General features: G+C 36.0%; 1 protein-coding gene across 2 annotated transcripts in view; it reads right to left on the bottom strand.

Annotated features, from left to right (window-relative positions):
* Positions 1-15,131, bottom strand: part of PLXDC2 (plexin domain containing 2) — a 490,381-nt gene that overhangs the window by 100,345 nt on the left and 374,905 nt on the right. For both annotated transcript variants that reach the window (XM_027847979.1, XM_027847980.1), the window contains exon 7: positions 7,113-7,212. In XM_027847979.1, the coding sequence (XP_027703780.1) occupies positions 7,113-7,212 (100 nt within the window). The remainder of the gene's footprint in view (positions 1-7,112; positions 7,213-15,131) is intronic.

Genomic DNA, 15,131 nt, shown 5'->3' with positions numbered 1-15,131 from the left:
CACACGCATTTTGGAAACATTCATTTTAAAATTATAGCTATTTCAGTCAAACTGGTATCTTCCATTGTGTAACAATGTGAGGCATTTCTGTCATGCACATGAAACATTCAATTATTTGATTTCTGTTTGTTACAAAAATGTAAACATATTTTTGGTTTAGGTTTTCTGAAAATAAGGCCAATTAATAGGTTTATAATAACACCACAATATAAATTGTCAGTTCTATAGCAAGCCTCAAAGCAGTCAGGCAAACCCTAGGTATGTTGGAAATCATTGTTCTACAAATAAATTTCAAACTATTTTTAAAAGGCTAAATTTTCTTATTCATCTGTAACTTACAATATTATTATTTCACACTTCTTCCCTAAATGATGTTGATGCTCTTATCTTTGTCCACTTCTCACTCACTCTTATTCTCGTATCTCCTCTTGTCCCCTCCCACTTTGGTGTGTTGACATTCAATATGACCCAAAGTCTGGTGCTGGCTCCTTCTACATCTTTGCCTCTTGAAATTCTTCACACCTTTCAAGACTCAGTTGACATGATTTTCCCTACAAGAAGTTTTCCCTAAACCTCTGGGGTTAGTCTGAAATCTCCTATCCATTTAATCCTATAATGATTTGTATTTGAGTTATTTAATAGTTTATTCTAGTTTCTCCAAGTGCCACACACACACACACACACACACACACACTTGACAGTATATTCTGTGAGAGTAGAGACTGTGGCTTTTTGTAGTTGTATCACATGTTAGGTATTAAATAAATGTATGTAGATAGATATATCATGTAATTTGAAAAGTTCCTACTCCTTCATCTACTCTATATTCCAATCAGTTTGACTTTCTTGCTGTTCCTCACATATGGCATTGCATCTTCTGCCTTTGTCTTTGTACAGATGTTCTGTCTTCCATCCTTGGAATATACTTACTCCAAAACTCTGCCTCTTCAAATCCCTAGCTTCCTAGCTCACATACCACCTTCTACATGAAGCCTTTCCTCAACACCTCCTTCCTTCAATGGTTATTGCCTTCCCATCCCCTGCAATGAACTTTTATGAACATTGTACAAGTTTTGTGTATACCTATAAATGTACATGTTGTTGCCATTGGCACACTGGTAGGAAGTAAACTCTAAGAAAGAAAGGACTGTTCTATTTTTAATCTGTATTCCCAGCACCTAGGACAGCTCCTTTCTGTTTTTTGCAGAAAGACTTCCTCAGTCCTCCTTAATCTTAAGTCCACCTTCTAAAATATTCTCAATTTATCCTTTGTATATTTTATTTGTATAATGTTGTTTGCATCCACCATTAGGCCATGAGCTCCTTGAGAACAGTGACTATTTTTGCTTTTCTGCACCCGAACTGCTTAGCTCAGCACTATGAAGAACAATAGGAGCTTAATAAATACTTATTGACTGACTACCTAGCACATATAGTACTAACACACAAAAAATTGTTCATTGATTGATCAATACTGTTTTCCTCCAATAAGCCACAAATTTATTTTTTTCTCCATGATTGTAAGTTATTATATAAGAACGATAGATAACAAATGAATCTTGATAGGTTCCAGGTGAATTAGATCTGATATGTTCTAGGTAAGACTTGAGTTCCACTAACCTACCCCTGGAAATTTCTGAAAATAAAAGAAAATATTCTCATAGTTTCTCATTTAACAAAATGTTTTATGGAATTGCTATAGATGCTACATTAATTAAGCTCCAGAGGATGGAGATTCAGTGAAGTACAATGGAGGAAGGTAAGTCTTCTAAAGATTAATAATGAAATTGAAAATGATAGTTTGGAGACTAGGGAAGAAGGAATTAAAATCAAGATTAGTGCAAATGAGCAGCCTATATTTTTTGAGGGAAACCACTGCACACATATAAAAGTAAATCTTATGGGGAAAGATCTAAAGAGTAACATGATGAGTAAGCTATTTAATGATGTTTTAAAAAGCAGCTATGATATTAAGATGTGAAAGTATGGGATGCAGGAAGAAGCGTCCTTCCTAGTATAGAGGACCTTGGTCCAAATCCCAGTTCTGCCTTTTGCGTGACCTTTGGCATGTCATCTAACCTTTGCGGGCCTTAGTTTCTTCATTTAAAAATAAGGGAATTGGCTTAGGTAGCGTCTAAGGCTCCTTCGGACTCTAAATCTGTTATTACCTAAGTATTGATGGGGAAAGTTTTATCCATAATCTAGGCTATTGAGTAACATGTTTGGGAAGTGATACAGCAGGAGGATGACTAAGTAGTAAAGAAAGACTATCAGCCCAAGAGAGACTTGAGAGAGAAGAAAATGGGGTGAAGCACAGGAGACTAAGCCATGACCCTCTAGCTTTCTGTCTCTACAAACTCTTTCTTTTTTTTTTTTTGGTTAGGCAATGGGGTTAAGTGACTTGCCCAGGGTCACTACAAACTCTGTCTTGATGATGAGCTCCCATCTATTCAACTATCCAGTCCGTGAAGGCTTCCCAATATCCAAAGGCAATCCATATTTCATCTCTCTCCTGAGAACAAGTCCCACATTTCTAATCGCCTACTAGAGTTATCTGCCTAGTTGAATCATCCTCAATATTCATTACCTTTCTGCCAAACTTCACCCTTCATCTTAAATTCCTATTATTGTTGAGGCCACCATCATCCTGCCAGTCAACCAGCTACTTTGGAGTCTTCCTCAATTATTCACTTTAATTTGCCTCCGCATATTCAGTCAATCACCAAGTCTCAGTGATGCCAACTCTTCATCATCTCTCCTGTCATTCTCCTTTTCTCTACTCATGACAACAACCATCCTAATTCAGGCCCTTAAAATTTGGACTATTGAAATCACTTTTGATCTTTCTCCATCTATTCTCTTTCCTCACTAATCCTTCTTCCACACAACTAACAAATTACTATTCCTACAGGATGAGTCTAATCATTTCTCCCACTGGCTCTGGAAATCTGGATGAATTTCCATTGACTTTAGGATATATGCCAACCTATCTTTCTAGGTTGATTATGCATTACTATCATTCATACACTCTACAACCAAACAAATTTGTCTATTTGCTCATTCTGTGTAGATGATATTTTTTTCTCCTTCTCAAAGTCTATGTTCTGATCCCTGGAATGCTGACTCTTTCTCCACCTCTGCTCCTTGAAATTCCTAGCTCCCTACTCAGGGTCAACTCAAGTGTCCCTTCAAGAGGCCCTAATTTTTGAAGTCTTTACCATGCCCCAACAAATGACTTTATTTTGACTTCATATATAAAAATTCAGATTTGTATAAAGAGAAATCTCCAATGCTTAATGAAATCCTTTAATTATTTTGATTTTTTAAAAAAATAATTCAGAGGGTTTTTTTCTCTGTATTTGGGTTAGGGAAGAGGCAGGAAGGGAAGGATAAATTTAGAGATCTTAGTTACTGTAGAGGTCATATAATATAATCTTCTCATTTTTCAGATAAGAAAACTGAGGTTGGAGAAGCTATGTTGTAAGTGACAGAGCCAATACAGAACCTATATTCTCATATCAAGAGTATATATGTAAAACATTGTTCGACACTCTTCAAGTATTTTAGTAAATTTTTGGCAGCTTGATTTTGAAATAAGATATAAATTTAATGACAGCCAGAAGATAAATGTTTTCTCTCAGTTATATTTTATGTCTTTGTTCTTGTTGGGCTAGATTAACATGAGAGTACTCCTGGATTTCTCCCGAGGATGCCTATGTCTAAACCTCCAAAATGGAGATTAATAAGAGCTGAAAGAAGGTTCCATTAATATGATTAAAAGGTTGGATAATGGACCCTATGGGAGATGATTAAGAAACTAGAACAGTGTACCCTAGAAAAGAGAATTATTTGAGCAGGGCAAGTACAAAGGAAGGCTTAGTTAGGCAGGGAGGTGGTGTAATGGAGAGCATGTTGGCCTTAGTGGAAGTGAGAGCTGCAGGATTCAGATCCTGCTTCAGGAATTTCCTAGCTATGGGTCCCAGAGCAATTGACTTAACCTCTCTGGGCCTCATTTTCCTCATATATTAAATGACAACATTGGGATTAATTAATGGCATTCAAATTTCTTTGAGCTCTGAATCTACGGTCCTGTGATCTTTTAATACAATCAGTTTTTTTTCTCTCTTCATTTAGGTGGCAGATAAGAAAGCAGAGGGAAACATAAATTTTGTTTTGACAGAAGGATGAATTTCCTGATGATATTCAATGCTATATAATGGAAAGGAGGGAGACCATGAAACCACTGTCCCTGGACAATTTTACAGAATACATTCAAATCTGTTAGGCCTGATCAAGGGCATTGCTAGATAAAGGAAAAGGAATGGATTAGGATCTCTCAGAATCCCTTCAAGATTCACAATCCTAGGACTCCAGAGGCTATCAGCTGCAAAAGTGACTGAAACTTTTGGTCAAGTATTGAAGCCAACACCATGAAGACATACAAGATGCAGGAGAGTTCTTCAGCATTTATGCATTGATCACAAGGTGCTTAGTTTATCTAAGGTGTGTTCTTTGACCAATATAGAAAGTTAAAGGACAAGTCTAACTGACTGTGTGTGTGTGTGAATATGACAGAGACAGACAGAAAGACAGAGAATGAATATAAAATGATTGCCTCTTAATTTTCAGACAAAATCTGCATGCAAATTCATATATAATCTACCAACTAATATAGTAAAAGCTGAGCCTTTAGAATGGGATTTTTTCTTCCCAAACACAATTATATTCCTATAAATGTCTAAAAAAGAAATCCAAGTACAGAAAGAAAGACAAGTAGAGAGGCAGAGGACATAAAATAGAGAGACAGTGAGAAGGATAGAATGATAGACAGGCAATGAGACAGAGAGACAAATACAGAGAGAGTATACCAGTTGTGATCTGGGTACAAATTCACTATAAGGCATATGATAAAAAACGATATTCATATTAGAAAATGCATTTGCATTTTTTCATTTTGAAACAAAAATGAACCAAAACAGCAAAAGACTCCCTAAATTGCATTTTTTATAAAATGAATGCAACAGATAATTGTCCCCTTGAAAGAGACTCATAAAGAGCTATATTCATTCCAAAGGCTAATCAGTTGTCTTAAAAATGACTAGACACAAACTTATAATCCAGCTATAAAATGTTTGAGATGCCTTCTTAGAAGACAAAGCAAGCTGCAATTGAAATTCTTTCTGTGTCCTAAAGAACCAACAAATAAACCAAAACAACTGGTCTTTCATTTCACTTTTGCCGTAATTGACTGGAGCCATGGTTGATTTAACACCCCAAAAAGCAAGAATGGAGGAACATGCATATTGAAAGGGAAGCTAACATTGGCTCTCCATGGGCTAACATTATTTAACAGCTCTGTCAGGATGCTATTATATTGCCTACACATACTAATATATTCCTGCTTTGTTGAAAGGACAATTTAGTTTCTCGAAAATCCGCTTCGATTTAGCAGTTCCCTTGAATGATATTACCTCCCACAAACTGTGAGCTAACAAGGAGAAAACCCTTTGAGGACTCCAACCCTGTACCAAACAGAGCTCTGTCTAGTGTATATATTGAATCCTAAAAGAGTACAGTAAGGAGTTACATGAGGTTAGCCACTCTAAGGACCGCAATGCTCCCATTGCCTGGAAAACCTCTAAATAATTTCCACTCCATTTACCTGCCGCATTCCGGAGATGACATAATGAGGCAGAATGAGCTTCAGACAGGACCACACAGCCTATGCTTGTGACAAATTATACCTACCATTAAGAAGAAAAAGTCAGAAAAAAAAAGGATGTGCATGGTTGAAAAAGAAAGAAATGTTTTAATCATGAGCTGAGTTTCATCATTATCATCCATTGCTGAAATTAAAGGCATCAAGGGAGAAAAGGACCCAAGGAATGTTCTTGAAGTGGCAGTTTAAGGTACACCAGCACTTATGGGGTGATAGTCAATCTTATAATATTTAGTGTACAGTATAGGTACACAAAAAGATTCAGATATGTCTGCATGGTACAATATAAATTATAAAATGGAACTGATAAACTCCATAAGTGGAGGTTTGAGAAGCAGTACTGTCACTTGTTTCTAATCACATAGGATATTTACTTTCTCTAAAAGTAGACTGTCTTACCTCTCCCATTTTCTAACTCTTTGCTGAATGATTCATTCAGAAATCATACAATAGCTATGAAGAGCAAATTTGTCTCTAACCAATCACATGCAAATAAACCACTGACTGTGTCACCCTTTGCCCCATACACACTCAATAAACTTCAATGACTCTTCTTGACTTTTAATACAAAATGCTCTGTTTGGTATCCTTTTGAAACCTAGCCTCCTCCTATCTTTCCAGTCTTCTTATACCTCACACCCTTAAAAGTACTCCTCAATCCAGTGACACTGGCCTCCTGGCTCTTCCACAAACAAGACATTTCACCTCTCTCCTCTCCAGACACTTTCCCTAGCTATCTCCCATGCCTGTAATGCTCTCCCTTCTTGGTTCCCACTAACCTCCCTGGCTTCCTTTAAGTTTCAACTAAAATCCTATCTTCTATAGGAAGTCTTTCCCAACCCCTCTAAATTCCAGGCCTTTCCTCTGTTAATTATTTTCTATTTATCTGGTTCATAGCTTGCTTTGAATGTATGTGTTTGCATTACATTATAAGCTCCTTGAGGGCAGGGACTGTCTTTTGCCTCTTTGTATATCCCTAGTGCTGAGCACAATGCCTGGCACTTAGTAGGTGCTTAATAAAAATTTATGGATTGATTGCTTTTCAGCAACAAAAGAAACACCTAGGCAATGGAGGTAGAATATCCTATAAGGTTAAACACAAACACACACACACACACAAAACAGACACACAACCCACACAACACACACACATACTGTCTTGTCCATTCTGCTTAATTTCACTTTACCTAAATCATTAGTTTAAGAGAAACAATGAGATGGAAAACCACAGAGGGAGTTATAAATGAAATACAATTACATTTTAATTAACAAGCTGAAATTAGCTAAGTGATCTGTTGTCCAAACAGTTAAAGCAGCCTTGAGTTCATTTCCTTTTTCCAGTGACCCCACCAAAGACCCAACCTGTGTTATTACCCTTCTCCAACATACATACTGGGAATCTGTTGGATCCTGTGGACAACTACAAATGCATCAGACAATCCCACTTTCACCGGATGGTTGGTTGTACTTATCTGGGTCACCAACACAGGAATCTGGAGGGCAAATGGAAAAAGAAGAGCAGATTAATATGCATTAGTCTTGAAAAATCTCTAAAGTGAGAAAAAAATTAAAACAAGACAAGAAAATAACCAAGCGTGATCCTTGATGATTGTGTGTTCGTAATCGAGGGGAAATAAGGAGTGGTGAAGACTAAAGATACAGGGATAAGAATAGGGACAGAAATTGTGATTTCACTGGTATTTGAACTCCCAGTGAACAATTACCTCAGACACTGCAAGTTGACACCATTTCTGAAACATCATCTTAGAGAGGTGCTTACAGCAATTACAGGCCAAGCAACTTGCTCTGGACCACACTATATGTCAGAGGTAAGGTTTGAACAAAGGTGTTGCTGGCTCCTAGGCCAACTCTGCATCCAACTTTGCTAAAATTAATTTAAATTATATCTTATGTGAAAAAACCAAGATATAAATGTGACATATACTATGTCATATATGACATATGATATATATATATACAAATAATACATGTGTATTTACACATACACGCACACATAGGACAAAAGATACTGCATTACAAATTCTGTAATTGAACATCAAAGTCTTCATAAGAGTCTTTCAGTTGTGGTTTGTTTGAAATATTGAGAAGCAACCTGTTTTAATGGGAAGAGCACCAGGTAAGTCATAAGAGGATCTACCTCAGACACTCACTAGCAACATGACCTTGGATAAGTCACTTAATCTCTGATTCCCAGTTTCCTCATCCGTAAAATTCTTTTGACATTTCTATCCTCTGACCCATAGAGCTGCTGTGTGCAAAACACATTGAAACCCTAAAGCAAAATGCAAATAGAAGCATTATCATGAGCGAAATGAAAGCATAAAAGCAGTCTCTTGACCTGTGGATTGTTGGCATTTATAGAGATGGTATTTTAAGGTTCACCAAGTGTTTTACACACATTATTTTATTTGCAAACGATGGATGTTTGATAATAAAGAGTCCTCAGAAGACTATAAAAGTGAATCAGCAAGGACCAGGACTGTCAAACTTTTGTTGTTCAGTTGACAAATAGTAACACATACATGTAGGGACCCAATAACTATATTTGCTGATGCTAAGTAATTAAAACATATTAAACAATCCTTTTTTTTCTGTCTCTGGAATCCGAACAAAATCATATTCTAATTCAAATGAGATAATACCAAGGAAATATGTAGAAACCATTTTGTTAATCGGAAAGTGCTATATGATATGATAGTATTACCAACTTTTTGGGGAAAAGGGGGCAATTTCTAGGCCTTTGAGTTCACTAATGTAGGGAATTCATAGTAGTAAACTCACTCTACCAATGCAAACCAGCACATTTTAAATTTTTTAAACTATCTATCTTTTTTGTAGGTTATAGTCTTAGAGAGTTACCCAAAATCATTGAGAGATTCACTGACTTAGCTGTGGTCACACAGCTGGTATGTGCCAGGAGCAGAATTTGCACCCAAGTCTTTTTGATTTTAAGGCTGCCCCTTAATTCACTCTACATTGTTATCTTTCATTGATTTACTGTGTTATAATGAATGATGCATTGAAGGTCTCTTTGCCTCTACATTAAATGACCCTAGACTGCTATTCCTTGCCACGTCTTATGCTTGCATTTTATGGTTTTTCTGGTTCTTCTGTTGTCACTGTCAGCTGTCAGTTTATCAGGAAAACTCAGTTATCTTAATTTCATGTTATGTGTTCCTTCTTCTTATCCCATGCTATCTTTCATAATTGCTTGTAAAATGAGGGAGTTGAATTAAATGTCTTTTTAATGTCCCTTCACTTCTAAATCTGTGATCCTGTATCATCATCATTATTTTTTCTTCTTATGATCGTGATTGTAGGAAAAAAAACCAAAACTCTTAAGAATGACAAATAATGCTACTAGGGAACAAACATTTGTCAAGTGGCCTGAAACAACCCCAAAGACATTCTATTTTTATTTAGTTAGATTTAATAACTTACAAGTGGCAGCATTTCCCAGAATACATTGCAACACTGAAAGTCAAGCCTACATGTTGAACTTTAAAATTCTTGACTAAAACTCCCACTCAACACCATGAAGATAGTCCTCCCAAGGGTATATTTTGTTATCTATTTTCAATTCTGATTGAAAACAAAACTCTCATATCCTAGAGCATCTAACTTTTTTTTGAAAAATACTTTGGAAAACAGAAATATCTGAACAAGGAATACACTTATTATATAGGAAAGACATAGAAAGATTAACCCCTGAAACCAAACTGACTCAGTTTGGCAAAGACTCAGAGGGAGGCATAATTACTCCAATACAAATAAAAGTAGGGATTAGTCTTTCTCCAAGAGATAAAAGGACAAAAAAACCTTTCAGTTGTGAGGAGAAATGTCTATTGGAAAGGTAATCAGATTGTGGGAGAGAGGATTCACAGCAACTGTATTAAAGAACACTGTCTTTACTTTCCCTCGGCTTTTCCATTCAATTATATGGAAGGAGTATTTCATTAATATTGATAAACAAGGGGAAATCAAACCATGCTTCAAGCATTATTATTCAACAAGCAAAGATGAACCTGAAAGTTCTCCTACAGGTATTGTCTTCCTTTTAAAAATGTATTTTAAATTGGATTGCCATTTTCTTCAAAAAACACAGTCAAGTTGACAAGCATTTATTAAGTGCATAGTATGTGAAAGTGCTGGAGATACAAAGAGAGGCAAAAACCATCCTTGCCCTCAGGAAGTTCACATTTTAATGGTGGAGATAACATGTAAATAATTAGAGAAACAAAATGGGGGGCGGAGCCAAGATGGCAGAGTAAAAGCTGTGATTTGCTTGAGCTCTCCCCCAAACCCCTCCATATACCTGTAAAAAAACAACTGTAAACAAATTCCAGAGCAGCAGAACCCACAAAAAGACAGAGTGAAACAAATTTCCAGCCCAAGACAACCTGGATGGTTGATTGGAAAGGTATATTGCGCCAGGCTGGGAGAGGAATGCAGTTTGGTGTGGGCACGCAGGCCTCAGCAAACCTGGAGCAGGCCTCAGAGGACTGAGGTAGGGGAAAAACAGAGTGATGCAAGAAAATCATGAAAAACAAGTCAACAGCTTGCTAAGGAGACCCCCAAAATACTGAAGAAAACAATACCTTAAAAAATAGCCTAACCCAAATGGCAAAAGAGGTCCAAAAAGCCAATGAGGAGAAGAATGCCCTAAAAAGCAAAATGGGACAAATGGAAAAGGAAGTCCAAAAATTTACTGAAGAAAATACTTCCTTAAAAATTAGAATAGAGCAACTGGAAGCTAGTGACTTTATGAGAAATCAAGACACTGTAAAACTAATTCAAAAGAATGAAAAAGTAGAAAACAATGTGAAATATCTCCTTGGAAAAACAACTGACCTGGAAAATAGATCCAGGAGAGAGAATTTAAAAATTATTGGACTATCTGAAAGCCACGACCAAAAAAAGAGCCTAGACATCATCTTTCAAGAAATGATCAAGGAAAACTGCCCTGATATTTTAGAACCAGAGGGCAAAATAGAAATGGAAAGAATCCACTGATCACCTCCTGAAAGAGATCCCCAAAGGAAAACTCTTAGGAATATTGTAGCCAAATTCCAGAGTTCCCAGGTCAAGGAGAAAATATTACAAGCAGCCAGAAAGAAACAATTCAAGTATTGTGAAAACACAATCAGGATAACACAAGATTTAACAGCTTCTACATTAAGGGACCGCAGGACATGGAATATAATATTCCAGAGGGCAAAGGAGATAGGATTATAACCAAGAATCACCTACCCAGAAAAATTGAGCATAATCCTTTAGGGGACAAAATGGATATTCAGTGAAATAAAGGACTTTCGAGCATTCTTGATGAAAATACAAGAGTTGAATGGAAAATTTGACTTTCAAATAGGAGGCTTAAGTAAAACATGAAGAGGTAAACAGGAAAGAGAAATCATAAGACAATTATTAAGGTTGAACTGTTTACATTCCTGCATGGAAAGATGATATTTGTAACTTATGGGAGTCCTTTGTCAGTATTAGAGTAGTTGAAGGTAAAAAAATTATATGTATGTAGATACATATAGATATAGATATAGATACAGATATAGAGATAGATAAATAGAGGGTACAGGGTGAGTTGAAGATGAAGGGGTGATATCTGGAGAATAAAATTAAGGGGTGAGAGAAGACTATACTAGGAGAAGGAGAAAGGGAGAGGTAGAATGGGGTAAATTATCTCACATAAAACAGACAAGAAAAGGCTTTCATAGTGGAGGGGAAATGGGGGAAGGTGAGAAGGAATGAGTGAATTTTATTCTCATTGGATTTGGCTTAAGAAGGGAATACCATACACACTCAATTGGGTATTGAAATATATTTTATCCTACAGAAAGTGAACAAGAGAGCAGAAGGATGATAGAGAAGAGGGCAGGTTGGGGGAGGGGGTAGTCAGAAGCAAACACTTCTAAGGAGGGACAGGGTCAAAAGAGAGAATAGAATAAATGGGGGGTGGGATAGGATTAAGGGAAATATACTTAGTTTTTCACAACATGACTACTATGGAAGTATTTTGCATGAGTATTATTTTTAATTTAAAAAAATTAAAATAAAATGAGAAACAAAATACTTACAAAGCATTTATTAAGTATCTAGTATTTGTCAGGTACTGTGCTAAGTACTTGGCATACAAATATAGCCAAATGACACAGCCTTGCCCTCAAAGAACTGAGAAAGTTAAATTGATTCCATATTATTTTTAATTGATTCTATTAACAGTCAATTGATTTTGTCCTGTAAGTGCCTAAGTCATGGTTCTTTGTCTCTGAATTTAGTTCAGAATTCAGCTCGCCTGTATTGAGTTAATTTTAGATATCCAGTGCTCCTGCTAATCACTGTTCTATTCTTGCCTCAAGGAAATCTGCTGTCATTTGGGGATGCAGATGGATGTCAGGGAGTCTGGTCTAATATCTTTACACCACCAAGCTATCCTTCCAGGATGTCTGGTTTGCTATCCAAAGAAGTCTGATCCACTATCCCTAAGCTTGCAGATGGACTCAAACAATGAATATGTCTTAGTCAAGGGAGGGAAGGAAGAGGGTTGTTACTAGACCACCTTTCCTAAATTCCAAACTATCATGATGTCCTCCATGCCTCAGCCATGTAATCAATGATGTTGTTCTCAAACCCATGATGTCACCAACCTTCCAGCCAATCATATTATTTCCTCACCTGTCCTGTTCTGCTTTTTGTTCTGTGCTAATAAGAAGGCACTTTGTCTGCATCTCAAGATTTTTGGCTTAAACTGAAGCGGTCATTAATCCATTCTGTTTTTAGGTTCATGCCCTATTAACAAAATTCTATACTGTTCAGAGAAAACAGGCCTCAGTCCATCTTTGTTGAATTTCATTCATGATAGAATTTAAATTATAAAGAGGGGGATTTATATATGAAGGGGAGCTGGAAAGAAAGATGGTACATGACATCATGATGTGAAGATGTTAAGAAAGTGGCCAGAATGCTTGGCTATGAACAACACAAGGCAAAGCTCACACATGAAATCTCATATCCTAGGGCCAAAAAATACTGAAACCCAAAAGACTATAAGACTGATACACACAATTCTGTCAAAAAAAAAAACCAACATTGGTTAATCTGAACAATACAAAGGTTAAAGAAAATAAAAAGCTAAAAACCAAAACTAAAAACTAAAAGTTCACAACTAAAAAAAAAGCAAATGAAGGAAATTCATAATAAAAAAGGAAATAAAAAGAATTATTAGAAATGATTATGTTAAATTATAGATTGGCAATCTTAAGAATTCAAAGGAAGTGATTGCCTAGGAAAATATAATATATCCCCTACGAGCAAAACAAGAAATCAAGATTTTAAACAACTCAATCTCAGAAACAAATTTAGCAGATCACAAATGAATGCCAAAGGTAGGGGAGGGGGAGAGAATGGGCCAGATTTGCAAGTAAAATCTGTCAAATATTTCAAGGCCACAAAAATGATTCCCAATAATATCTATATGCTCTATGATACAAATGTGATTCCCAATGTGGGCAGAGTCAAACAGGAAGAACTATAGAGAAATATTACTAAAGGATAGTGGTACAAACATTTTACATAATACCTATGTGATGAGACCTCAGCAATATATCCAGCAAATAATTCAGTGGATTCATAGAAAATCGTAAGGATGGTTCAACATTAAGGAAATTATTACCTTAATTAATCATATGAACAATAAATTACAAAATAATTTCAATAGATTTTTGGGAAAAAAGCTTTTGACAAAACATGACACTGTGATAAAAACTCTCAAAAATATAGGTAAGGCTGAGCTCTTTTTTATTATAATCAAAAATGTATTTCTAAAACTAAGAAATATCATACTTTACAATGAAGAAACACTAAATGATTTCCAAGTTCAAAAAATGGGTTTAGCAAGGGCATCATCTATCCTCACTGCTATTTAATCAGGCTTTAGAAATGTTAATTGTAACAATAGAGAAAAATTAGAAGCATCGATGTCTGCAAAGAGGAGACAAAATCATCTACTTTGGCACTTGACAAGATGGTATGTATACTTGTCAAAACAACAACTTGTTTGAGCTTCACTTAAGAAGGTGAAAGTTATTACTGAACAATTTCCCAAAGCCAATGCAGGCAGCCTTCTCCCTTTCACTTAAATCACTGTCTACAGTGCATATCCAAGATGTATGAACTGAAGGGTTGGTAAAATATCCTGGCCATCCAATTGAATCTCAGAATATGTACCATAAATATTCTTTAGTCCCTTCATTTGTTAACTGTGAACTATTTTGATTAATTAAAATTCTCATTTGGGAGGCTCTGTAATATTATAGGACTTAATGAAAATGAAACAATGTCTTCCACAAATGAAACAGAAACATCTAGGGAAACTCATCATCCATGGAGAAGGAGTTTTTCCTATATTCTCAGTGATGCACCTCCTCTATTACAGTGAGAAGTACCTTTGGTAGAGTTCCTCTCTCTTTTTTATGCCTTGCTTGATATGAATAATCCAACAAAGTTATTTCATGTTATATTTATCAGAGTATCTTATATGACCTTAGACACCTTGTTGCAGGCAAGTCTTTCAGAGTGCATTTGGTTCTTTGAATTACATAGATTAAAAAAATTTCTCGACAGCTTTTAGTTAGCTGTGTGCCTCAGCAGAAGTGGTCTGCCGTAGAATACCACTTATGAAATTCTCATATTTTTATTAAGGATATGTAATATAATAATCAGTCAAATCAAAGAGTATTTATTAGAGACAGTTTGTTCTGAGAGGGCCCTGGTTTTGTCAGAGAACCTGAGTATCAATTCTATCATTGTCACTTACTATCTATATAACCTTAGGAAAGTCATCTGACTTCTTTGATCCTCAGTAAAATGAGCTAGTTGGACTAAATGTCCTCTAAGACCCCTTCTGGCTTTAGCTCTATTAGCATATGTTAGGTACTGGGCTATAATTGGTGTTTTGTACAGAGTTTTTTTGTATAGGTAGAAGTGTAAGGACATAGGTCTACAGCTATGTCATTAATTATCTTTTTAAAGTAGAAATAACTTCTGCAATTCTTCCCCAAATCATTCAAATTCTTTCTTTTTTTGAAGAATCTTAGAAAAGAACCCTTAACACTCTCAAAATTGTGTCACTTCCAGTATAGCCTTCCTGTGTGTATCTGTAATTTACTCCAGCTGCCATTCCCATCTTTGTCCTCTTTAGTGCCTTTACCACTTCCTCCTTTAGCACAGCATGGTCTCTACTGTTAAAGTTCAAATATGCTTGTTGTATTAACACTGATGACGAAAATTATCATAGGAAAGTCAATAGAGCTTTTGCATTTTTTGTCTGTTGTTTGTTTCATCTGTTTGAGGACATTGGTGACATCCTTGATCTATATTT

This window comes from Vombatus ursinus, unplaced genomic scaffold (genome assembly GCF_900497805.2).
Source record: "Vombatus ursinus unplaced genomic scaffold, bare-nosed wombat genome assembly UNPS02005459.1, whole genome shotgun sequence".
Classification (NCBI taxonomy): Eukaryota; Metazoa; Chordata; class Mammalia; order Diprotodontia; family Vombatidae; genus Vombatus; species Vombatus ursinus.
This window is presented reverse-complemented; position numbering and strand designations above follow the sequence as displayed.